The sequence below is a fragment of the Stegostoma tigrinum genome, chromosome 1 (assembly GCF_030684315.1).
Source record: "Stegostoma tigrinum isolate sSteTig4 chromosome 1, sSteTig4.hap1, whole genome shotgun sequence".
Taxonomy (NCBI): Eukaryota; Metazoa; Chordata; class Chondrichthyes; order Orectolobiformes; family Stegostomatidae; genus Stegostoma; species Stegostoma tigrinum.
In genome coordinates, this window is record NC_081354.1 from 139,162,235 (window position 1) to 139,187,265 (window position 25,031).

At 41.5% G+C, this 25,031-nt stretch overlaps 1 protein-coding gene across 1 annotated transcript; it reads left to right on the plus strand.

Annotated features, from left to right (window-relative positions):
• Nucleotides 1–1,228: 1,228 nt before the first annotated feature.
• On the plus strand, nucleotides 1,229–23,885 carry LOC125453340 (calcium and integrin-binding family member 2-like). Its single transcript, XM_048532818.2, has 6 exons — nucleotides 1,229–1,279; nucleotides 12,470–12,504; nucleotides 17,808–17,919; nucleotides 18,614–18,761; nucleotides 19,384–19,579; nucleotides 23,864–23,885. The coding sequence occupies exons 1-6, from the start codon at nucleotides 1,229–1,231 to the stop codon at nucleotides 23,883–23,885; spliced, it is 564 nt and encodes a 187-aa protein (XP_048388775.1).
• The last annotated feature ends 1,146 nt before the right edge of the window (nucleotides 23,886–25,031 follow it).

Here is a 25,031-nt window from a genome sequence, read left to right on the forward strand (position 1 = left end):
AACAGCACTATCAACCTGGGTGGCAACTTTCAGGGATCTATGTACATGGTCACCAAGATCCCTCTGCACATCCACACTACCCAGAATCTTTTCATTGACCCAGTATTCTGCCTTCCTATTATTCTTCCCAAAGTGAATCACCTCACATTTATCTGCATTGAACCCCATTTGCCACCTTTCAGCCCAATTCTGCAGTTTATCCAAGTCTCCCTGCAACCTGCAACATTCTTCCACACTGTGCACCACTCCACCGACTTTAGTGTCATCTGCAAACTTACTAACCCATCCACCTATGCCTGCATCCAAGTCATTTATAAAAATGACAAACAGCAGTGGATCCAAAACAGATCCTTGAGGCACACCACTAGTAACCGGACTCCAGGCTGAATATTTTCCATCAACCACCACTCGTTGCCTTCTTATAGAAAGCCAGTTTCTAATCCAAACTGCTAAATCTCTCTCAATCCTACGCATCCATATTTTCTCCAATAGTCTACCATATGGAACCTTATCGAAGGCTTTACCTCATGTCCTTAAAAACTCAACCAAGTTTGTGAGGCACAAATTTCCATGCACAATACTATGCTAACTATCCCGAATCAGTCCTTGCTTTTCCAAATGCACGTAAATCCTGTCTCTCAGAATCCCCTCCAACAACTGCCCCGCACTACCATCAGACTCACTGGTCTATAGTTCCTTGGCTTTTCTTTGCAGCCATTCTTATTTAAAGGCACAACATTAGTCCACCTCCAGCCTTCCAGCACTTCACCACTACAATGGTTGTAAATGAAATAAATATCGCTGCCAGGGGCCGCGAAATTCTGTCAGTTATTTATTGAAGATATCCAACATTTGAAAGCACTGCAATGGTCCACAATTTACCATTTACAAAGTAACTGTTACAGCATTGCTTATTGCAGGCAGATACTAAAGGAATCATGCAGACAATATTTAAAGTGTAAAGCTATCTCCAGCTGGAACATTGTGATGGATCTAATTGGTTTTAAAAACACTTGTATCATATTTGTCAGAGCATTTCACATCAGTCTGTCCCTCCTTCTCATTGAATAAAGCACTTGACAGAACCTTTTTATTAAAGGCTAATCATTCTGTTATTTTTGTCTGGATCTATTCACTGTGGGTTTCATTGAAATATGTTTGAATTGAAAGTTAAGCGGTCCAGCATTATCTGAGATGAGAATATAGAAACTGAAGACTGGTATCCAGAATGGGAAGTAAACAAAGCATATTTACAGAGGAACAGTTGGATGAATATCAGGTAAGCCAATTAAACTGATGATATAAATATAAATAATAAAATAAATAAATAATAAAAGTGCATCTGAATGTGTAGTTTTATAAAATTATACTATGAGCATTGTTGTTGGTAAATCTTCTTTTGTATGGGCGTCACATGGTGGAGAATATTTGGAATTTCTCTTGCAAAAAAAAAACTAATATTTAATTGCCAGTTCATTGTGATTAGATTTTTTACATGATTGATGAATAAGCTAATGACTGAATTAATGATTCTTGAAAAGATCAATCATTCTATTCCATGTCCCTAATTCTAGAGAAACCTGTGGATTTCACCAAGTTAAAGTCATTATCCACATAGAACGAATGCTGGAATTGTAAAACTGATAGAATGCTGGAACACACATCAGGTCAATATTTTGTCTCTGACACTTCAGAATTTAAATTCCACAGGTCGGTTGAGAGGCAGGAATGTCAGTTATTTTATGTATGCGATATTGAAACAGAAGTTTAATTTGATACTGGAATGTATGAGCATGAAGCATGAATTTCACTGACATCTGTCTTTGGTTTGTAGGTTGTAGACATGTTGGATGCGACATACAGAGTCATAAAGAATAACTGTTAGGATACAAAATGCCATGTATCTCTAATTGGGGAACTCTTGATTAACCTCCTTATGGCAGTTACTTTAAGATAGCAGTGTGACAATTGTCTTTGCATGAAAAAGGTGGAGGACAATTCTTACAGTTAATATCAGAGCTCAAATATTCACTGACAAATTCAAATAAGTCAACACAAAAATGAAGTTGAATTCTCTCCATTTTCTTTTTATAAAAACTTGTAAAAAACAAAAATACTTTTGTGTTGTGAGGCAAGTTATTGTGTTCCTTTTTGTTATTTAACTTGCCATTTACCAAAAAGAGACAGAACTGCAGTACTTTGGTAATTTATCAAAAGGCCTCTGCTGCCTGCTGAAATTAGGAATATTACTAATGGCTAATATTTTGTTTTTATTTCAGGTTTCTAACAATTTTTGTTTACTTTATTATGTCTTTACATTTATTGTTTATTTTCTAAGCTTATAGATTCTTAGATTCGCACAATGCAGAAAAGGCCCTTTGGCCCATCGAGTCTACTGACATAACTACCACTAAAGTGCGCTAATCTCAATTTCCTGCATTTGTCCAATGTCATTGAATGTTATGATATTTGAAGTGCTCATCCAAATATTTTTTTAAAGGTTGTAAGGTTTCCAGACTCTACTATCTTCCCAGGCAGTGCATTCCAGATTCTGGCCATCCAGAGCGAAAATGTTTTTTCCCAAATCTCTTCTAAATTTCCTGCTCCTTACCCTAAAACTGTGACCTCACTCTTTTATTGTTGTATCTTGTAGTCAGGAACAGTGGAAAATTTTGTTTTGCATGCAGTACTTGCAAATCATACCATGTTAAGATCACGGGGTGATTGAACAGAGTGAGGAATACAAAGTTGCAGATGCAGAGAAAGTGTATGAAATGCAAGATCAACATCAGATTTGAAATTTGAGAGGTCCATTCATAAGTCTAATTGCAGAAGGGGAGAAGCTGTTCTTGGACCTGTTGGTACATGTCTTTAAGCTTTTGTATCTTCAGCTTGATGGAAGGGGTTGGAAGAGATTATAATTGGGGTGGGAGGGGATCTTTCATGTTGGCATCCTTTCTGAGGCAGCAAGAAATGTAAATGGAGTCAATGGATGGAAGGTTGGCCTCCACGATGGACTTGGCTGTGTTCACAACTCTCTGTAGTTTCTTAGGCTCCTGAGCAGTTGCCATACCAAGACATGATGCATCCAGATAGAATGCTTTCTATGGTGCATCTATAAAAGTTGGTGAGATTCCTCATGAATAACCCCTTAATCAAGTGCAACAGCTGCTCTCTATTCACATCGTCCATAGCCCTCATAATCTTATACACCTCAATCATGCCCCCCCTTAGTCTTCCCAGCTGTAGAAAAAACAACCTGAACCTATCTAGTCTGACCTTTCAGCTTAATTTCTCTAGCCCAGGCAGTATCCTGCTGAACCTCCTCTGTACCTCGCCTAGTGCTATTACAGCATTCCTGTAGTGAGGTGACCAGAGCTGCTCACAGTATTCCAGATGTGGTCTGACCGAAGCTCTGTACAACTCCAACATTACTTACTAGATCTTATCTTCTATGCCACAACTGATGAAAACAAGTGTCCCATATGCCTTCTTAACTATCCCATTCACATGTTCCCTGGCTTCAGGGATCGCTGAATAACTACCCCAAGATCCCTCTGTTCCTCTAAGCTACCCAATGTCCTGCCATTCATTAAATACGCCCTCATCTTGTTTCTGCTTTCAAAGTACATCACCTCACACTTCTAAGACTTAAATACAATCTGCCACTGCTCTGCCCATGTGACCAACCCTTTCATTACTTCCTGTAACCTGAAATGATCTTCTTCACTATTAACCATTTAGTGTTGTCTGCAAATTTGCTTAATATTCACCTCACATTTTCATCTATATTGTTTATGTGTATAACAAACAGTCAGGGTCCTAGCGCTGACCCTTGTGGTACACCACTGGACACCGGCCTCCAATCACTCAAACAGCCTTCTACAATTTTTACAATATCCTTTTATATTGTCACATGTTCTCCATTGAAGCAGTACAGTGAAAAACTTTTACAATGTCTGCCTTCATATGGAGACATCATAAACACAAGTACCCAAGTACAAATCTTAGATACAACAGAGAATAGAAGTAGTTGCTTAATTACAGAGTTGAAAATAAGTTAAAAATAAGAAAATGTTATGGGTGAACATCACAGTGCTCTGAGGTAAGTTCTAAGGTAAGGATTGCTCACTCACACTGGTCTCCATCCAGGATTCACTGCCTATGCGCTGCTCCAGGCCTCACTGCTCACAGTGCTCTGGGGCGTATGGGGCATATCTGCAGGCCTCAGAGCACAAGGCCACATTGCCTGGGATAGTTCTGCCATGGGGTCCACCACTCACTCTGGCCCGTCGTGGGACTCGGCCCACTCATTCCGACCCATAGCAGGACTCAGCTCACTCACTCTGGTCCATAACAGGATTTGGCCCACTCACTCCAATCTATAACGGAACTTGGCCCACTCACTCCGGTGCATCGTGGGTCTCAGCCCACTCACTCTGATCCATAGTGGGACTTGGCTCACTCATGCCACAACACCATTCTCTGAAGGAGAAAGGAGAAACCACAAGAAGAGAGAAAAAGAGTGAGAAAAGGTAAAGGGACTAGCGAGCAGAGGAACTCCTATTCTGCCACCATCTACCACTGCCCTTTGTGCCCTAGTATTGGGACATTTCCTAAACCTGTCCTCTTACTAAACCAGTTTTTGATCCAGAAATTGCCTCTGTCCTGGATGGGAGCAGAGGTTGGATTTGGGCCCATAGTGACCTTAATCCCAGGCAAAGCTCAATGATGGGATAGTGTACAGGGAGGGGCTTAGATTAGCTCACAGGTCGGCGCAACATTGAGGGCCGAAGGGCCTGTTCTGCGCTGTAATGTTCTATGTTCTATGACCGGGTAAATTTGTGTTAGGTACCTATTAATGTGGATTTCCCTGGGGGAAGTGACTTGTGGTTCTCACTGACTCTTCATCAGTAAGAAAGGTGGGCAGGTTAGGTGGATTGGCCATGGCAAATGCAGGGTTACAGTGATAGTGTAGGGGGTGGGTCTAGATAGGGTGACATGGACTGTATGGGCCGGATGACCTGCTTCCACACTGTAGGAATTCTATTAAGTACCCTTGTCCCTGTATCAAATTCCACTCAATGTTTCCGGTCTGTGACCTTTCACTAGAACTGAGAAGAGTTAATGTTCATTTTTCTAAGGATCATACATTAAATTTAACCTATGAAACATGGAACATGGAAAGTATTAGAGAGACACTGAACATCATAAAAGCTACATTAAATCCAATTTAGGTTACTAGGGCTTAATGTCTTTTCCAAGATAATGTAGAAAATGACTATCTAGCTTATTCAACTGGGTGCCAACTTCTAAAAAATTAGTTGCTTTAACTTTCTTTCACACCAAAGATTGCTATGGAAAAGTTTTGTGACACAGTGGCAGTGTCCTCACCTTGAACCAGAAGGTCTGGATAAGACATTAAGACCACAAGAAACAGGGACAGGTTGTTCGGCCCCTCAAGGCTGCTCTGACATTTGCTTGGATCATGGCTGACCCGACAACCCTCGAGTTCACTTTTCTGCCCTTTCTCTGTAACCCTTGATTCCCTATTGAATCTGCCTGTCCCTGCCTTAAAGGTGTGTGAAGATACTGTCCCCTTAGCTCATTTGGAAGGATGGCTGGTTTGTGATGTAGTGTTCTGCCGGCAGTGTGAGTCAATTCTTGTACCAGCTGAAGTTACTGTGAAAGACCTTCTCAACCTTGCCCTGGTGATGGTGACCTGCAGGTTAAACCACCAACAGTCTCTCTCTAATGAGAAGGCAGCCTTGCAGTCTGGTAGAACAATGCTGACTTTGCTTTTATATTTGATGCAAATCCAGCAACTCTTCCCATTTCATGGGAAGCTCCCAATTTTATGAGGCTGCTTTTCTTCATTACAATTTGTTAGGCTCTTTATGAGTTAATGATGGCAAGTGCTGAGTGTTCATCATTATTTTCTCAGAAAATTCTGGTCCGTCTCTTTTAATGATGTTTGCAACGACACCAGCAGACAATATTTTATGGTGAAATTCAATTGATGAGTAAGACCTAACGCATTACGGGCAAAATGCACTTAAGCTTAAAGCTAGATTGGCTCACACTGGCAAGTTCGAAATGTAATTTCAGACATATATTTCCCATTAAAAATGTATTTGAAACATAATCTCTTGCACAGGTTTTTATGTTGCTTTTATATTAATCCTCAAATGCAACTCACCCTTATTGGCTTCATTTGAAAATTGATACATGTGGTACCATGCCGTATGTACCCATTTGTGCTAAGTTAGCAAACTAAGCAAAAGATTCTGGTTTGGATATGTAATGTACAAGTGATAGAGACCTTTGTTCTATGCTGCCAGCTCCTGTTAATTCTGGAATTTACATCACAGACCACAAATAACCAGGAACAAAATCCAAGTTAAGGTACTCCAGCTTTAGAGATTCCCTAGTTTATTTGAAAAAGGCACTTCACCATACCCATAAGAACCTCAAGACCTGCAATTTCACCATGTGGCCTTACAGACACCCGGGACTGAATCTGTGTTTTTTTGGCTAATTCCAAGTTGTACTGAGTTTTTTGGAGGGATATCCATCATGTGGTCCAGCTGGTTTTCTTGCCATTATTAAACTCACCTCATTAACTACCTACTCAGCCCCTATGGTGCCTCTCATGTCTGAGATGTTGTAGGAAAGTTAGTGATCGCCTCCATCTCACCAGCTGCCATCTATGTTTTTCTAATACGTTGCACTCACTCCATCTCTGCTACTCTGATGGGAGGTGATCACCGAGTGGTATTATGGTTGGGCTGTTAACCCAGAGATCCCAGCCAATGCCCTGGGGGCCTGAGTTCGAATTTTGCCACAGCAGATGGTGGAATTTCAATTCAATAAGAATCTGGAATTAAGAGTCTACTGACGATCAGGAATCCATTGCCAACTGATGGTTGGGAGAAAACCATCTGTTTTAGGGAAAGAAAATGCAATCCTTACCTGGTCTGATATACACGTGACTCCAGACCCACAGCAGTGTGGTTGACTCTGAACTTCTCTTCAGGATGGGCAATAAATGCTGGCCTAGCCAGTGACACCCTCATCCCGTAAATGAATAAATAAAAAAAATGTTCCTCCAAGGTATCACTCTCGCTATTGCTTGCAACATGTTTTCCTCTTCACTCACCCAATCCACAAATATCACTTTGCCTGCATGTCCTCTGCAGTGCTTACTCACTCATTTAGGGCACCTCCACTAACGCTCACAGCTATGCCACCCACTTTCATCTCCCACAAGAGGGCAAGAAGATTAAAGATGAGAATCCTGTATCTGACAGGACTGTATTCAAGCCCTGTACTGGTCTCAGAATCTACTCCTAACTTACCATTCCAGGACTCCATAAGTGAAGGCTGGTTCCCTTGGCTTGACTGAGGCTGACTGACAACCATGACAAGGTAGCTTCGTTAATGCCCATGCTAGATGGCAGGGAGAGACAGAAGCAACATGGTCGTGGTATTTCTTGTTGAGGGGGACAGAGTACAAAAAGGCAAGGCAAAGATTCTGTGAGCATCCAGGTAGAGTCAGAGTGAGTAATGGTTATGAGAGCAAGCTAAAATAAAACACAGGCTGAGCACAAAGCCTGGCCCAGCTCATGAGCTGGGTGTGCACCCCACCCCACCCTAAGCACAGAGGGTGTGCTTCATTCAGTAGAGCAATGATAGTTACCAGTGTGACCCAAGGTGAAGCATTGACATGCAGAAGAATCCTGTAAGTCGATCTTAGAGCACTTCAAATACCAAATTAAGGCTGAGTTAGACAGACATTTAATCAGTAAGCAATCAAATGTTATGGGGAAAAGGCAGGAAAGTGCATTTGCAAATTATCAGAACAGCCATGAGCTCATTGACCGGCAGAACAGGCCCAATGAGTTGAATGGCCTGCTTCTGCTTCGATGCCCTTTGGTCAGTGTCCGTGGATGTGGGGTGATGCAGCTGGTGTCCGTGGAGTGTGCGCTGTGATGTTAGTGCCGAGTTTCTAACATGGCGGTCTTTCAGTACAAGTGGTGAGCTGAATTTGCCAGGTACCTGCTCTGAAATCCACGTTGAGTTTTCTGAATGTCTAGCTTGTTTGGCCTATTTGGCGAACAAGGATGCTGAATATGAATGAGGTGGGTTGGGCTTTTACCAAGGTGTTCAACAAAGTAATAAGCTCCATCAATTGGAAACCTAGTGGGAAACTCACCACCCTGCTGGGCAAAAGATTGGAAGGTAGAGAAACAGGCTCCCAGTGCTGAGATTGTAACTGCTGGAATTCGCATTCAAATTTGTTACAAATCTTGCCATAACCCACATTTCTCAGACTCCTCTAGTATTCTACCCACAGAGTGGAAACTCTCTTTAGAGTTTAACTCCAGAGGCAGGTCTGGAAGTGGGAGCCATTTGTGCTCGGGCTAGCAGGTTTGTTTTCACATGATCATGCAGTTTTCAGCATTACACTGTTCATGAGACTTTTCTTTGTGATTCTGAAAGGTCGGGTCAAGCAGGCAGGTCTCACCCTCGTCAGTACCTTCTACCACCAACAATCCAGGTTTCATAGATAAAAAGGTCATCTGGACTGACCCTCACTGTAAGTCAGCAGCTTCCCTTAGCCTCTGTTGGCTGTTATGCCCCACACACCCCTGAAGTTGTGCGAGTCAAAACAAAAACTGGTTCCAAGGTTAAGCAGTGTGCTGCCAGAGGTTCTGCTCCAAGCCATCCAGGAAAAAGAAAGGAGGTCCTCTTCCCCAGGGACAGGAGCATAAGGCTGACCAGGGCTCTTTCAGCCAAGGTCGCATTGCAGGTCACCACTGGTGTGCCTGGCCAGAGAACCTGGATTCATTTCAGGAAAAGGATGAACAATCTCTCATACTCTTCAAGACTAGTGACACTGTCCACTAACTGTAAGCCTGCAAAGTTAGAGGTATCACTCAATACAACTGTGCCAGTGCAGAGGTATGTCAGATAGCTTCAACATCTTGCATGAACAATGCAAAGAGCTGACAGTGCACAACACTGACAATGTTCCATTGGCTTTCTGACAGTGTATTTACTAATCAGTTAACTGGGAGGGCTCAGCACCTGGCATAGCTATCCAAGCCATGAAGTACTCAGGTACCCATTGGTCATAGCACTCAATCCTTCTCTGCAAAAAGTGCTGAATCTTCATAAAGCATCAAAAGTTTAGCACCATACGTATCATTTCTGATTTTCTTGGGGAAGGGTTTTTGGAACTGTTAGATATTGTACAAATATGGTTACCAGTGACAGCTACTTTTAAATCAGATCTTGATATCCTCATTGCATGTAGCCCAGAATGGGCAGAGCAGACCAGATCAAAGCAGTATTTTTTTGGGATATCCAGATCCCCTGTCAATATATTTCCTCAACAACTTTGAGGGAATAAAGGGATCCAGATGATTGGGAGAGGAACAGGTGTCCTTGCAAAAAGTAGACAAAGATGTTCCTGAAAAGTACATTGAACCATTTGAACTGAAAGGAACGTCAAAAAATGAAAGATGAGATGAATAGATTTTTGAAATATTGAGAAGTTGAAGGCTCTGCTGAACTAACATGAAAGAGGAGTTGAAGCCCAGGGCTAATCAGCCATGATTGTATAGAAAGCAGGACAGTGTTGAGGAGTTGAATGGCTGACTTATGCTCATATTTCTTATGTTCTTAAACAACATGGAATAAAATGTTTTCATAAGGGATTAGTTGAAGGCAATTCAATGGGTGGAATATTCCCCTCCCTATTTGAATTGGGTAATGGCTGGAACGTTTGGAAAATGTGTCAGGAATGAAAAAGTTGCAATCTTGACATCAAGGAAAAGTTTTCTCAAGTTTCCCTTAAGCTGTAAATGCCAACTTAAGAATCTTATAATTGAGTTGCAGCTATCTTATTTCCATGTAATTGTATCTCATTATCCACTTGCTGGTTGTAGCTTGGTAATTGTTTCTCCCAGGTATTATTCAACTTGTCGTCAGAAGGCCCCTGCATGGTCCATAGCCGTTATCTTCCATGTACCTTTGTCTGTGCAAGTCGGCAGTGGCAAACCAGCTTCACCACATTATTATGCCCATTCTTCAATCAACTCTCACACCACTTCAGCCCTTCAACACTTTATTTTGGAACTCAAGGAAACCTACAAATTTCATGCATCGACCAGGTTGTTTTGCGCACAGGGACAATTGCATCTCATATATCTCCACAGGATACATCTAACAGCTCTTAGCTTGCTTTCTTAGTGCTCAGCTACTTTGTACTTACTTGAAGGCTGCCAACCTCTTTTTCTTTCCACACAGAGCAGGAGGAAGACAGCGTGTCTGGTTGGGAAGCATTGAACAGTCAAGAGGGTGGACACATCACTGTATTGCACATGGTGTGTGAAAATCACACCCGTAGCATGTGCCCGCAGCTTACTCAACAAAAACACCGCATGGGATTCAAGTGAATGACTCTGCCCCCAAGTCAAAGGACAGACTCCTTGGTGTAGTTAAGGGGGACTATGGTTAGTGGTTAGTCAGAGACTTGTTCAGTGCATTGGCCATGGTTGGGCTTAATCAGTTCAACAATCCATGTCCTCGCCAATTGCAGATTGGGTTGTAGCCAGTCCTACATGTCCAGTGTAACCAATCCAGAGACTGCAGGCAGGTCAGCTGGGGTGCTGTGGAGACAGCCATCTGTGGGGTGGACAGTGGTCAGGGTTGTCTTTGGTCTGGAGGGTTGGGCCAGGGTCAGTTCTAGGAGCTTGCTCAAAAATAGTAGGGGGGTTGTCCAATATGTCCTGGGGAAAGCAGGTAACTCCAGTCTGGTGATGGGGTTCATTGTACTGAATTACTGAGGGGATGATGGCAGTGAGGAGCCTGTTGTTATCAGGCAACTTCCCATTCAGGCCACCACCTCATCCACATTTTCCATCCCGCTGGCCTTGGACCTTTCAGCCTAGTTATGGGCCAACTTTTCCTGCGTGAGACCAAAAAGAGGAATTGAGTATGATTCCAGTAGATGAAAGGGCAGTTTGTGGTACTGGAGGAATAGGAAAGGCATATAAAGCATACAGATTAGTAGTTTGGGAGGATGCAGTTAGTGAGAGCAGGGGAAGGGAGCGTAATTCTTGGAATAATGAGAATTGTGATCCACAAGCCTTGGTAAGCATTGTGGGCAATGTCAGGGTTAAGTGAGTGAGTGCATGTGTCTAAGAAAAGATGGTGGCGTTAACCCTGGCAGGATGATTGACCTTAGGGTGCAGCAGTGACCTGGGCTCTTATCTATGTCAATGCTAGCAGTGTCTGGAAAAAGAACAGCCCTCTCCACCACAGTGTCCTGAAACACTTCAACCTCACCAGCTGTGCAATTGTCCAGAAAGGTGCTACTGACCCTGGATGGGTTTAATGGGGTGAAGAGCAGAAGATTGCTTGAAAAAAAGATGCTCTGAGCCATAGCAGATGAGTGCCATGAATTTCTCTCAACAAAACACTTTCACAAAGAATGGGAAAATTCCGCCCAAAATATTGAAAGGTTTTATCTTACCACAGGTGATTTTTAAAATTATAAATAATGTCACTGTTGACAGAGATATAACTACGCTCTGTGGTTCCTGAGGTTTACCCATGCTGGATGTCAGCTTGGTTTGCGTGGAGGAAGAACGGCAAATGGTGGGGCTGGGTATGGGTTGGTATAATTTGGAACAGGAGCTACAAGGGCAAAAATGATGGGTACAAGTAAACATAGAGTATGAGGGGTAACAGGAATTGCTAGAGGGATGTAGGCTGGCATGGAGCGTAAGAGGTGCCAATGGGGAAGACATGGGTTGTGTGTCTGAATTGGGAAGGGTTATGGAGTTTGGGGCTGGAGGAATGTTTTTGGTTTTATTTGCTTTGTGGCCTGTGGCATTCACTGCCACAGAATGTGGTCGAGGACAAAACATTGTGCGTCTTCAAGAAAAAGGTAGATTTCACTCTTGTGTCTAAAGGATCAAGAGATATGGGGGTGTGGGTGGGGTAGAGTGGGCTTAGGATATTGAGCTCAATAATCAACCATGGGCAAATTGAATAGCGCAACAGGCTTGAGAGGTTGAATGGTCTACTCCTGCTCCTGTCTTCTCTGTTTCTATGTTACATTACCAATGCACAGTACATTACCAATGCACAGAGGTATGCTAATGTTAGCTGATAGAACTTCGTTGTAGAAGTGTTTTGATTGTGAACATTCGAGCACCTAAGGTAAATATCTTCAATGTCTGAATTTAGCCACTTTTAAGGAACCAAATAATTGGTTCAAAACATCAGAATTATTGATAGAGCAATGTTCCTTTCTCACTGTAATTAGAGTTAGAAAGCTTCCTGAAGTGTTTTTTTTGAGATTTGGAGTAAACATAATTGACATGTCTTTCATACCTACCCATATGAGTAACTGTAAAATAAAGGATAATTTTAAAATCATTCTTTTTTTTTAAAGGATTGTACTGTTTTCACAAGGAAAGAAATTCTGAGGTATGTCTAACATGCTATTCACATCTATAAATGTCTAAAAACGTTTGGGAACAAGTGTTTAACACAATTAAGTTGAATTGCTGTTATTGGCTAGTATAAAACGTTTAAGTTAACTAATAATCAATAAGTAAATCCAAATGTCAAGAACTCCTGTGCAAAATGATTAACTTCAGCCGACTCATATCAAACATGTAATCACATTGCCAATATTCTCTGGAATGGTGGCTTTGATGGAAAAAAAAGGCCAGCCTTCACTGAATATTATAAGCCAGAACTGCAAGAATGGTGTGAGCAAAGACATAAACACAGTTAAATTTGTGGTCTATAGCTATAGTCAGAGTGCAAAGTAATCTTTTTGACAAATGTAGAATTGTCAAGGGAAATGTACAAACACTAGGGGGCATATTTTTAAGGCAAGAGGAGAAAGATTTAAAAGAGTCCTGAGGGACAACCTTTTACACACGGAGGGTGGTTTGGATGTGGAAGGAACTGCCAGGGGAAGTGGTAGATGCAGGTACAGCGGCAACATGTAAAAGACATTTGGATAGGTACATGAATAAGAAAGGTTTAGAGGGATATGAGCCAAATGCAGGCAAGTGGGACTGGTTTAGTTTGGGAAGCCTGATCGTCATGGATGAAGTGGACTGGAAGGTCTGTTTCCATGCTGTATGGCTCTATGACTTGGCACCATCTTAAAAGGTTGTCTGCAAACTTTTTCATTACATCATAAAAATAAGGTGACTCAGCCCAGTTCTGAAATATTATTGTGATCATGGGAGTGCTTGTAAATTATTGTGATCACAAGAGTGCCTGTAAATTATTGCAGCCTGAAGTGCCTGGCAGAATATTGCCTTACAAAAAAAAATGAAACATCCGCTGTAGAGAAGACAAATTCTGTCAACATAATTGAAGCGCTTGCCAGTTATCAAGCTTGAGTAAGCCAAATATTACACATGTGCCTTACATTTCTAATGCGCAATAGTCAAATGAACCTGCTGGGAATTAATTCCTGAGATGGCAGGACTTGTGTTTGAGGAGACACTAAAGAGTTACAATTATACTCACTGATCATCAAAATAAGAGTGGGGAACCCTGTACAGTTCTGATAGGATTAGACAGGCTAGATGTAGGAAGAATATCCCTGAGTCCAGAATAAGGGGTCATACTTTAAGGATATGGGATAAACCTTTTAGGACAGAGATGAGGATAACTTTTTCACACAGATTGGTAAACCTGCGCAATTCACTGTCACAGAACATGGTCAAAGCCAAAATGTTATGTGTTTTCAAGGAGGCAGTAGATACAGCCCTCATGTCTAAAGGAATCAAGGGATATAGTGGAGGTGGGGTGAGGGTATTGAGCTTGATGATAGCCCAATACCATGGACATACTGAATGGCGCAGCAGGCTTGCAGGGTTGAATGGCCGACTCCTGCTTCTATCTTCTACGTTTCTAAAAATTTCAGTCTGACATTGATATCATGTGAGCTTGAATGTTGACAGCCTCCATAGGTATTCTCAAAAATGCTAAAAATGACTTGGTCTGCTGAAAATCAACTTGCATGATAGGAAAATTAATCAATAATGCCATTCAGTGATACCAATTGACCAGTTATTTACTTTTTGACACATTCTAAGTTTTGCCAAAATCACTTGACATGGCTTGATCCAGATATGGACACATAAACTGAATGCAGGTTGAGGTGGTGAGACTGACATCACTTGACATCATGATATTATTTGTTATTTTTCAGCTCTTTCTAGGAGTATGAGAACCTAGAAGCAGCACTAGGCCATTTTGGAGCCTATTCTATCATTCAGTACAATCATGGCTGATCATGTACGTTGATGCCTTTTTTCGCACATTATCCCCTTACATCTGTCAATTTCTATACTCAATCACTAAATTTCCAGATGCCTCTGGGGCACAGAATTCCAAATCAATTCAGCACCCTTTGAGTAATATAATTTCTTATAATCTCAGTCATAAATAGCTTCTTGCTTATTTTGAAGTTGTATCCCCTGATTCGAGACTCCCCAACCAGGGGAAATCTTACTTATATCACCGTATGTATCCCTTTAAGTAGTTTGTAAAGTTCAATGAGATCACATCAGAAATTGTAGTCTCATCTAAGATTGTGGAGGTGCTTTGTTAATTTTAATATGTTGTGTTACTTATCTGCTTCCTAGGACTTCTGTTGCTTCTGTTGAGTTATGAATTTTTGAAAGCAGTGAGGACAGAAAGAGGGTGTAATGATATGTGGAAAGTATAAGCAAATGGGCACTGTGATAGCAAATGGGGTATCATGTAGGAGAGTATAAGGATATTCACACTGGTAGTAAAAGAATTGATAAATAGATTTTTTTTAATGAGTGAAACTTTTAAATGTTGATTTTCAGAGTAATTAGAATGTGCTCAGACAAGAAGCATAACAAGAAATAAGGAAGGCAAATGGCATGCTGTCTTTATTACTTTGGGATTTGAGTACAAGAGCAAGGAAGTCTTGCTACAATTGTACAGGGCTTTGGTGAAACCATTCGTGGAATACTGTGTGAAGCTTTTGTCTCCACGTTTAATGAAGAACATACTTTTGTGGTGGGTGGACAGCAAGGGCTCACAGGATTGTATTTTGCTATGAGGGAGTCATCCTACAATGACAGGTTGAGAAAAATGGGCCCATATTATCTGTATTGTGGAAGAAAGTGAATATATCACATTAAAACATACACACACGATTCAGAATGGAAATGAGAACAGAAAACACGAGAAATGTATTAGCAGGAAAAGCAGCATTTGAGGAGAGAAAAATGGAATTAATGAAGAAAGGAGTCAACATAGGAAATATTGAAAAGCTGTTTCCCCTGGGATGCTCCAACATTGAGTAACTTTAACAAAAAATCAGAAGTGCAAAGGGATCTGGGAGTGTTGGTCCAGGATTCTCTAAAGGTTAACCTGCAGGTAGAGTCCGTAATTAAGAAAGCGAATGTAATGTTGTTGTTTATCTCAAGAGGGTTGGAATATAAAAGCAGCGATGTGCTTTTGAGGCTTTATAAGGCTCTAGATAGGCCCCATTTAGAATACTGTGTCCAATTTTGGGGCCCACACCTCAGGAAGGACATAATAGCCCTGGACCGTGTCCAGCGGAGATTCACACGGATGATCCCTGGAATGGTAGGTTTAACGTATGATGAATGGCTAAGGATCCTGGGATTGTACTCATTAGAGTTGAGAAGGTTGAAGGGAGATCTAATAGAAACTTACAAGATAATGTATGGCTTAGAAGGGGTGGGCGCTAGGATGTTGTTTCCGTTAGGTGGGGAGGCTAGGACCCGTGGGCACAGCCTTAAAATTAGAGGGGGTTAATTTAAAACGGAAATGAGATGACATTTCTTCAGCCAGAGAGTGGTGGGCCTGTGGAATTCATTGCCGCCGAGTGTGGCGGAGGCCAGGACGTTGGATGCCTTCAAGGCAGAGATCGACAAATTCTTGATCTCAAAAGGAATCAAGGGCTACGGGGAGAGAGCAGAGAAGTGGTGTTGAAATGCCCATCAGCCATGATTTAAATGGCGGAGTGGACTTGATGGGCTGAATGGCCTTACTTCCACTCCTGTGTCTTATGGTCTTATGGTCTAAAAACAAAGCTGCTGGTAAAGATCAGCAGGTCTGGCAGCATCTGTGGAGGAGAAAACAGAGTTAACGTTTCAGGTCCGGTGTCCCTTCCTCAGTTCTCTGCCAGGGTATGTGCCACATTCTTCTCTTTGCTACCTCACACTCACTCGATCTCTACCACTGCGCTTAATGCCTCCCAAGACTCAGGGCTCACCATCTTCAATGTTGTTTACAACGCATTCCGTCATCTGCTCTTCCTGCCTCTCCAACACTATTAACCCTGCATGGCGTCTCTGCTGCCTTGTTAGTTCTTTGGAGCACCTTCCCTGCTCACCCCACCCCCGCAATGCACCAACACCAACAGCCATGCCACCCACAGTCATCTCACTCATTTCTCCCATGTCTCTCATTACGGGAGAAGGAGACCGAAAAAGAACAGAAAGAACCCAGACAAGTGTGGTGGGTCCCCATCACTCATGTCCTCCCCCATGATTGAGACCACTCTTGTAGAGACGATGAGACACCCATGACATGTCAGACAGGTAAAACCATACTGTGTTCCATTGCCAGTCTCCCATTATCTATACCGTAAGTGTCAGTCATTGAACACCACTGTCAGTCACTGGCCAAGATGCCTTCTTTCTCTTTGTCTTGCAGCTTTCTCCAACTTCCTAATGCTATCTGCTGAGAAGCAGCTGACTGTCCTCCTCGTCCCCAGTGGTGAGAGAGCCAAGGCATCAAAGAAAGTATCAGCCCCATGCATCGCCTTACAGCCCAGATCTGACCCTTCCGGTGGGATCTCTAGAAAGTGTGGGATTACAGTTTAATGAGCACTGTGCTGTGACAGCTCTGGAGCTGGCAGAGGAAGGAATGGCCCAGGCAGCTAGCAGGCAGAGGAGCCCCAGGCAGGACAGGATCCTGTGATGTCAGTACTCAGGGACTTTATCCACACGGACAGGGACAAACAGGAGCAGTAGGTGGTACATGGGACAGGGGTATCACTCTCATTGTCCTGTACTTCAGTGAGTCATGTGGCTGTCTGGCTGCCTCATGGACAGCCATGTCCAACATGCACAAAGTCTGCCGGACAGGCACACACTCCTGCGCGGCACTGTCCCAGCCCCTGGTCCTCAGGGCTGGAGCTGTGGTGGCAAAGGTACAGAGAACCTTGACCCCAGTTCAGTCGCCCTAACTTCACAGTGAGACAGGGGCACCCAGTTGGAGGTGGTGCCCATACACAAGCCTCTCAGTCTTTTTCCCTCATGACACTGCAGAGGGGGCCATGCCTTCCACATCCACCCTATCTGACGTCAATCCCGCCACTCCACCCTTCCCCACCCTCCCCCAGTGTTTGGAATTCAAATTCCCCCATCTGCTGTGATAGGATTCAAACCCAGGTCCCCAGTACATTATGTGGATCTCAGGATTAACAGCCCAGCAATAATACCACTCCGCCATCACCTCCCTAATATCTCAATTGTTGTGTCCAAAATAATCTTTCTGAAACCTATCTGGCATTCTTCAAAGCATTGAGTATTGAATCTGATGTTTTCTCAGCTCAGCAAAATAGATTGATGTGTTTAAAAACTAGTCTCTTTATTTCTCGTTATTTATAAAGCATTACTATGCAGAAAATGACTTCTTTTTGTTTTGATAGTGATTACTGTTTTGTTTTGGCTTCTGTTTTCCTTCAGGTTATATCACCGGTATCATTCCTTGGCACCAGAGATTGTTCCATGTCACTTCAATGATTGCGCAGATATCAAACTACCTCTGGAACTCATTAGTGAGATGCCAGAGCTAAAGGTACTAGTCAGAGATCGGATGGTAATACCCCTTTGTGTATCCTAGTTGAGACATTTGATACTTTGTTGACATTGCCCTAATTTCAGCTTTTTGTCCTATTTAGTCCAAATGAGGTAACTAAGTAGCTAAATATCGTACATGGGCTTATACTGCGTTTCAGATGCGGTTCTGTCTTTTTTGCTGGAATCCTAGCAAGCTGGAAGCTGTCAATTCGGCCAGAGAACTGGGAAGTTTCTGTTCAATGACATGATCAGTGTCATGATTTTAACTCAAGGATTAGCAGCTCAAGCACTGAACTCAAGCAGAAAATGACGGAAACCAGCATCAGACTCAGAAAGACTTTGGCAAATGTTTTACACATTTTTTCAAAGATCCTAGTTGTTTAACAGGAACATTGCTGTACTTCCATTCTGAAGATAGCAATGATCGATTGGAAATAACTGTCTTCTGGTTGCTCATAGAAATGATCATTTTTATTTGTGGGACTTGAATGTCACAAGGTTATTTGACTGTTAAAAAGGAAGCATGCCCTTAGCCCAGTCCACTTCAACTCTTGTCTGTGATCTAAGGGCAATTTCCAGAAAAATCACAGAATGACAACAGCAAAGTTACTACTTCATACCCTTTAGGACATGTCTTTATCCTAGGTATATTCCGATTTGTGCTTGAACATCAAAATTCTTTCTTTTTCCAGGAAAATCCCTTTCACCAAAAAGTTCTTCAAGTATTTTCTGAGGATAAGCAGAATAAAATGTCATTTAATGACTTTCTAAATATGTTCTCCATCTTAAGTGATCTGACACCTCAGCATTTAAAGGCACATTACGCATTTAAAGTTTATGGTAAGTGTTCAAATGGTGACTGAATTTTGGTAACAGAATGGATAAAAATCTTTTATAAATCAAATGAAATTTTGACCTTCCTTAATTCAAAGCTAGAATATCCTTTATTGTCATGTGTATTAAGTACAAAATAGAGTGAAAAGAGTTCATTGAGAACTATTCTTGGCTATCTGGTATAAAAATCAGTTACTCAGTTGCAAGAAATAAAGCCTACATAAAACAATAAAAAAGGTTTTGTCTTCTAGATGGGATCTTTATTCAAGAATTGTCAAATAATAAGTACCATTGAAAATTAGAGAACCACCATAATTCATGATTTTCTGCATCTTCAATCTTTATCACTCATGATAGTATCTTCTGTCTATTGCAAAATCTTAATGTAGAATAACTCTGAAACTTCTACAATTCTCAGGCTTTTTACGTGACCCATTTACTTTGCTGAACTGTTGTTCTCCTTTCCTGCTTGTTCCAACTTTGACAGCTTTCTGCTAGTAAGACCTTGGTTTTCAAATTTTAAAAAAATCAAACAGTTCAAATTGATAACAAAAATGCACAGAACAATTTACAGGCCTACAGAATTTCAAGGTATGTCACTGCCGTATCTGTGTCTTATTTTACATAGACTTCAACAGTGATAACTTCATTTGCCAATCAGATGTGGAGGTGATGCTTGCTAAGCTTACAGGCGACGAACTGTCAGACGAAGAAGTTCAGTTGGTGTGCAATAAAGTCATGGAGGAAGGAGACTTAGATGGTGATGGAAAGCTTTCTTTCACCGACTTTGAGTACATGATCACTCGTGCTCCAGATTTTATGAGGTAATTTTAAGGCAGTTTGCAACAGTTGTCTTTTCTGTTATATTGTTTTAATTTGCCCATCTCATGAAGATACTGAATTGTGTACAATGCAGTCTCATAGTATGTGGATCTAGTAGTCATCCAGTCATTCAAAAGACAGTCTTCATGTCTGAGTCCTTCTCAAGAGAACTAATGGTCCAGGGGACGCAAAATAATGCAGCATAACACAGTATAGAGCTGGAGGAACACAGCAGGCCAGGCAGCATCAGAGGAGCAGGAAAGTTGATGTTTCAGGTTGGGACCCCTTCTTCAGAGATTTCCTGCTCCTCTGATGCTCCCTGGCTTACTGTGTTCCTCCAGCTCCACATTGTGTTATCTCTGACTCCAGCATCGGCAGTTCATGGTATCTCAAAATAACGTAGCATATTGTGTGAGTAAAGTTCACTGCTTTGCTGCAGTTGACACTGAAATAACTGATTCCAACAGGGGCTTCAGTCAGGGTATTGCAATTGCAAGGAGAACATTGGTCCTAAATTATTATCCAAGGACTGTGGCAAAAAGTGCACTTTCAAGTGCATCAGTCAATATAAGAAAAGCCTTGGCTATGTTCCTCCCACTCACTGTTAAAGAATTAATGGCAGCTTGGTAAGTTGACAGATGATACAGAGTACTGGTGGATCATTACCTTCAGCAAGGACACTTGATGAAACTCGGATAAGGGAAATATCGCTCTGTAAAATTAGAAGTGGCTAGTCAATAAGGCAGGAGGTCATAGCCATCCTCAATCTCATGCATGTTCATCTTTTCTGGCTGTGACCACAGGACAGTGATTACAAACGGAATTCTGGAATTCCTGCCCTTGAGCACAGGGCTGCTAAATCCAATTGCCACAGTTCCGTTGGGCGGGGTCAGATAACACAACACAGAGCCAGATTAAATCTGTTGGGTCTGTATGATTGCAAAAACAGCTAGGCTGTATTTAAAAAGGGGCTAAGAAGAGACTCAAAATCATGAATACAACTGAGCTAAAGATGAAAACATTGATTAACAATGTAAATAGGGTAAGAGAGATGAATGTGTGGCTTAAAGGTTTTTGTTGGGGCAATGAGTATTGTTTCTTGAGGCACCAGCATTAATACTGGGGAAAGTGGGAGATGTACTGTTGGGACAACCTACAGCTGAATGACAATGGGACCAGTGTTCTGGCAAATCATATAACTAGGGTAGTCAATAGGGCTTTGAACCAAATTGTGGGTGAGGGTTGAAGTGGAGATATAGTTGAAAAAGATAAAGATAGTATTGCCATTGGCTTATTATATCATAGCACTGGTAGTTTCTAACCCTGAGAGTCACCAAACCTCAGGTGAGGGGAGAGGTTGAAAAGCAGAATTGTCCATGGTAACCTCAGCAGGAACTGGAACTGAACCTTGTGCTGGTGGCTTCTCTATTTATCACAAACCAGCCATCCAGCCAACTGAGCTGACTCCTGGTGATGTAGTAAAGGGAAACAACAAAGTAATACAGTAGGGCAGCCAATTAAGTAATAATTATTAATGTGTGACAGGGCAAGACAGCACATCTAAACCTAAGAGTTCATCAGTAGGTAAGGCCAGAGATTGTTTAGAACTGTTCAAGGCATTGCCTGGGTCATTTACAACAAAAGGGATGAACTGTGAGCACAGATAGAAATTCTACAACCTGTAGGGCATTACAGAGACACGGATGAAAGATGACCAAAGCTGGGATCTTAATGTTGCAGATTAATGTTGACATATCAGTATGACAGAAAACTGAAAAACGGGTGATGGGGTAGTTTTGTTAAGTAAGTGTGGTTTTATTTCAGTACTAAGAGAGGTCCATTAATTCGAAAAATCAAGTTGTAAAATCAGTTTGGGTAGAGATGAGAAGTTATGAGAGCACTTTTTATGAACACAAAAATGAACATGCAAATTAGGAGCAAAAGCCATTTGGCTCCTTCAGCCTGCTCCATAGGTCAATAAGATCATGGTTTAGAGTTAGTAAGCATTTTAAATGCTACATTCCGATCTAACCTAATAACCTTTCATTTCCTTGCCAACAAGAATCCATCAATCTTTGCCTTTAAAACATTCAACGGCCCTGTCTCCACAGCCTCCTGAGTTTAGCAGTTGCACAACCTGCTCAGTGAAAATAAATCCTCTGCATGTCTGTACCAAAAGGGCAACTTCTAATTTTTGAACAGAGGCCTCTAGTTCTGAACTCACCCTTGTGAAGCTCGTTCAGCATCTTATACACTTCAATCAAGTCAGCCCCTACTCTTTGAAACTCTAGTGGAACCAAATCCAGATTATACACCATCTCTTTAGAAGATAACCACTCATTCCTGGTATCAATCTAATAAACCTGTTCTAAGCCACCTCCATGCATTTATATTCTTCCTCAAATAAGGAGACCAAAACAACACCCAGTATTCAAGATATAACTGAAGCGTAACATCCTTACTTTAATATTCAATTTCTTTTGTAATATGGCTTAATACTCCATTATGTAAAATAAAACACCAAGTGCTGGAAAGGATAGATAAAGGTAAACTGGTCAATGTGATATATTTGGATTTCCAAAAGATATTTGATAAGGTAGTCACGCAACTTAATAACATAAGAAGCCATGGTGTTGGGCGTACTCTATTAGCATAGGTAGAGGATTGGCTAACTAATAGAAGAGAGAGTGAAAATAAGGAGTGCATGTTTAGGATGGCAGCTGTAACTTGTGGACTGCCACGGGGATCAGTGCCAAGGCCACAATTATTTACTATATATATGGTAATGGACTTGGGTGTCGGATGTGAATGCATTAAAGCCAAAATATTGGCAAAGCAAGTCAACAACTGTATTGTGGCCAAGTTTATAGATTTCACAAAGATACGTGAGAAGGCAAGTGGATATGAAGACTCTGCGCAGGGATATAGACAGACTAAGTGAGGGTGCAAAATCTTGGCAGATGGCTCATTGTGTGGGAAAATGTGAGGTTATACACTCTGGTAGGAAGAGAAACCTAAATATTATTTAAAAGAAGAGGCTGTGAAAGCTACAGTGGAGAGGGATTTGGATGCCCTTGTGTATATATATAGCAAAGAGTTAGCGTCCAAGTTCAGCAGGTTTTGGAAAGTCAAAAAGAATTTTGGCCTTTATTTCAAGTGAAATGGAATATAAATGTCGGGAAGTCTGATGTACAGAGGTTGTTTCACCCTTTTGGGAGAGTGTCAGAACAAGAGGCATAATCTTACATTAAGGGGTTGCTCATTTGGGACAAAGATGAAGTTTAATCTTTCCTCCAAGAGGACAGTGAATTTCTGGAATTCTTTGTCGCTTTTAGGGCAATAGAGGTTGGGTCTTCTAGCACATTCAGTGCTGAGATAGACAGATTTTTAATCCATAAGAGAGTAATGGCAATGGAGAAATGGCAGAAAAGTGGAGTTGAAGACTTTCATGATCTCCTTGATTGGCAAAGCAAACTCAATGGCCCAAGTAGGCTACTTCTGCTTATACATCTTATGATCTTATGGTTGTGTCAGGTAGGTTTCGAATAGGCTCAGTACAGTAAAAAGATATGGGGTGCAGGCAGGAAAGTAGAGCCAAGGCCTCTACCAAACCAGCCATGATTCTCCTGAAAGTTGGAGCAGGCTCAAATAGGCAAATGTATGCTGCCGCCACTGCCAGTGAGGCAACTGAGAGCAGGATGCTAGTGGTGGCATGGCAGGGGCTATAAAGCCTGGACTGGGACTCTGACGGAAGCGTGGCATGGGTTGGAAAGCTCAGAGCGAAACTGCAGCAATGGAAGGGAATGTTGGACTCTCTGAAGTTATCTTTTTTCCTTATCTTATTCTAAGTTAATGTGAGTGGTGCCACGCATGTTTGGATACTTTTCACTGTATTTTTGAATACACATGGCAATAAATGATTCAATTCAATCCAATAGTGGTCAGATCAAATCTGACCAAATGTCATATCCACAACAAACCATTGAATTGAAGAGTGATTAAAAGATACCAGCTTAGTCAGAATGAGCTACAAATGAATACTGACTAATATTTGGAAATATAAGTTTGACAAAACTATTCCTTTGATTTGAAATGTTCAAGTGTGTCTCAACCAAACAATCTCATGTTTTCCCTCAAATATATAGAGATACGACTAAAAATATTTACATTTTGTTTGAATTCTGACATGACTGAAATCGGAATTGCAGAAGGAAAATTTATGTTCAGCCAGGTGAGATTTCAAAATTTTGAATCATAACATTTCTGTGAATTTTCTTTTGCAACAGCACCTTCCACATTAGAATCTGAAGTACTAATATTATTGAAACGCATGAGCACCATCAAGATTGACTGCTACTCAACCAAATATCTTCAGCTAGCTCTACTCTGATATGATATAGCTTTTTACAAAGGAGGAATCCATACTCGCAATAATACAAGAGACAAGAATGCAACCACTACAGTTGCTGGAGAGTTGAAAGAAAACTAAGGTGATGGCAGAACTAGGTGGGATACTCAGCATCTATGAAGAGATAGAAACAGTTAATAATGAGTCCATTGACTGCTCTGAAGAAGTCATACTGGACTTGAAACATTGACTGTGTTTCTCATATCCTAAGAGTCGATTAATTTCTTTGAGACAGCATTTCTGTTATATATAAACCTAAATGTTCCCTGTAAAATAATGAGAAAATTTACTAAACCAAATGACTTGAATTTAGAGCATTCCAGAACTATATTCTGTCTCATTCAAATGTTAATCATGCACAAGCATACTCCAATATGAAGGAAAGCTTTAACAGAATGAAAAATTATTTAAAAGTAATGAATTGGGCCAAACACAAAGAACATTTTAACGTATCTATTTTGGGTCTTTCCGGAGCTGTGATGGTGTCCCTATATTTTGGCTAAAAGACTCAGCCTCAAGTCCCACGGCATCATAACAGGACTGTTCAGGTTGGTTCTCTTTAAGAAAATCCATCTCAGATAAAGTTTTCTGGATATTTCTTCCTTGTGTTTCAACTTTACTGAGACAGTGGGAACTGCAGATGCCGGAGAATCTGAGATAACACGGTATGGAGCTGGATGAACACAGCAGGCCAAGCAACATCAGAGGAGCAGGAAAGTTTGATGTTTCGGGTCGAGACCCTTCTTTAGAAATCTGAAGAAGGGTCTCGACCCAAAACGTCAACTTTCCTGCTCCTCTGATGATGCTTGGCCTGCTGTGTTCATCCAGCTTCACACCATTTCAACTTTACTGTTCAGTTTGACTGCCATATTCAGGCAGAGATTCCCAGTGCTTTGTTCCTGGGGAAACATCTGTTACCATGCAAATATGATTCATTTACACAAATGTATGCACTGTCCAGATGGAACAAACAAAGGCACTTACACACAACAATTGAAATAAGGGAAGATGACCACTGAGTGATGTTTCGAAAGGGAGAGTAATAC

Excerpts from the sequence above, each read along its gene's own strand:
- LOC125453340 (XM_048532818.2), top strand. The coding sequence starts at position 1,229 with ATGGGAAGTAAACAAAGCATATTTACAGAGGAACAGTTGGATGAATAT. Across the intron at positions 17,920-18,613 it reads GTGAGATGCCAGAGCTAAAG|GAAAATCCCTTTCACCAAAA; the intron begins GTACTAGTCAGA and ends TTCTTTTTCCAG. Across the intron at positions 18,762-19,383 it reads TTACGCATTTAAAGTTTATG|ACTTCAACAGTGATAACTTC; the intron begins GTAAGTGTTCAA and ends TATTTTACATAG.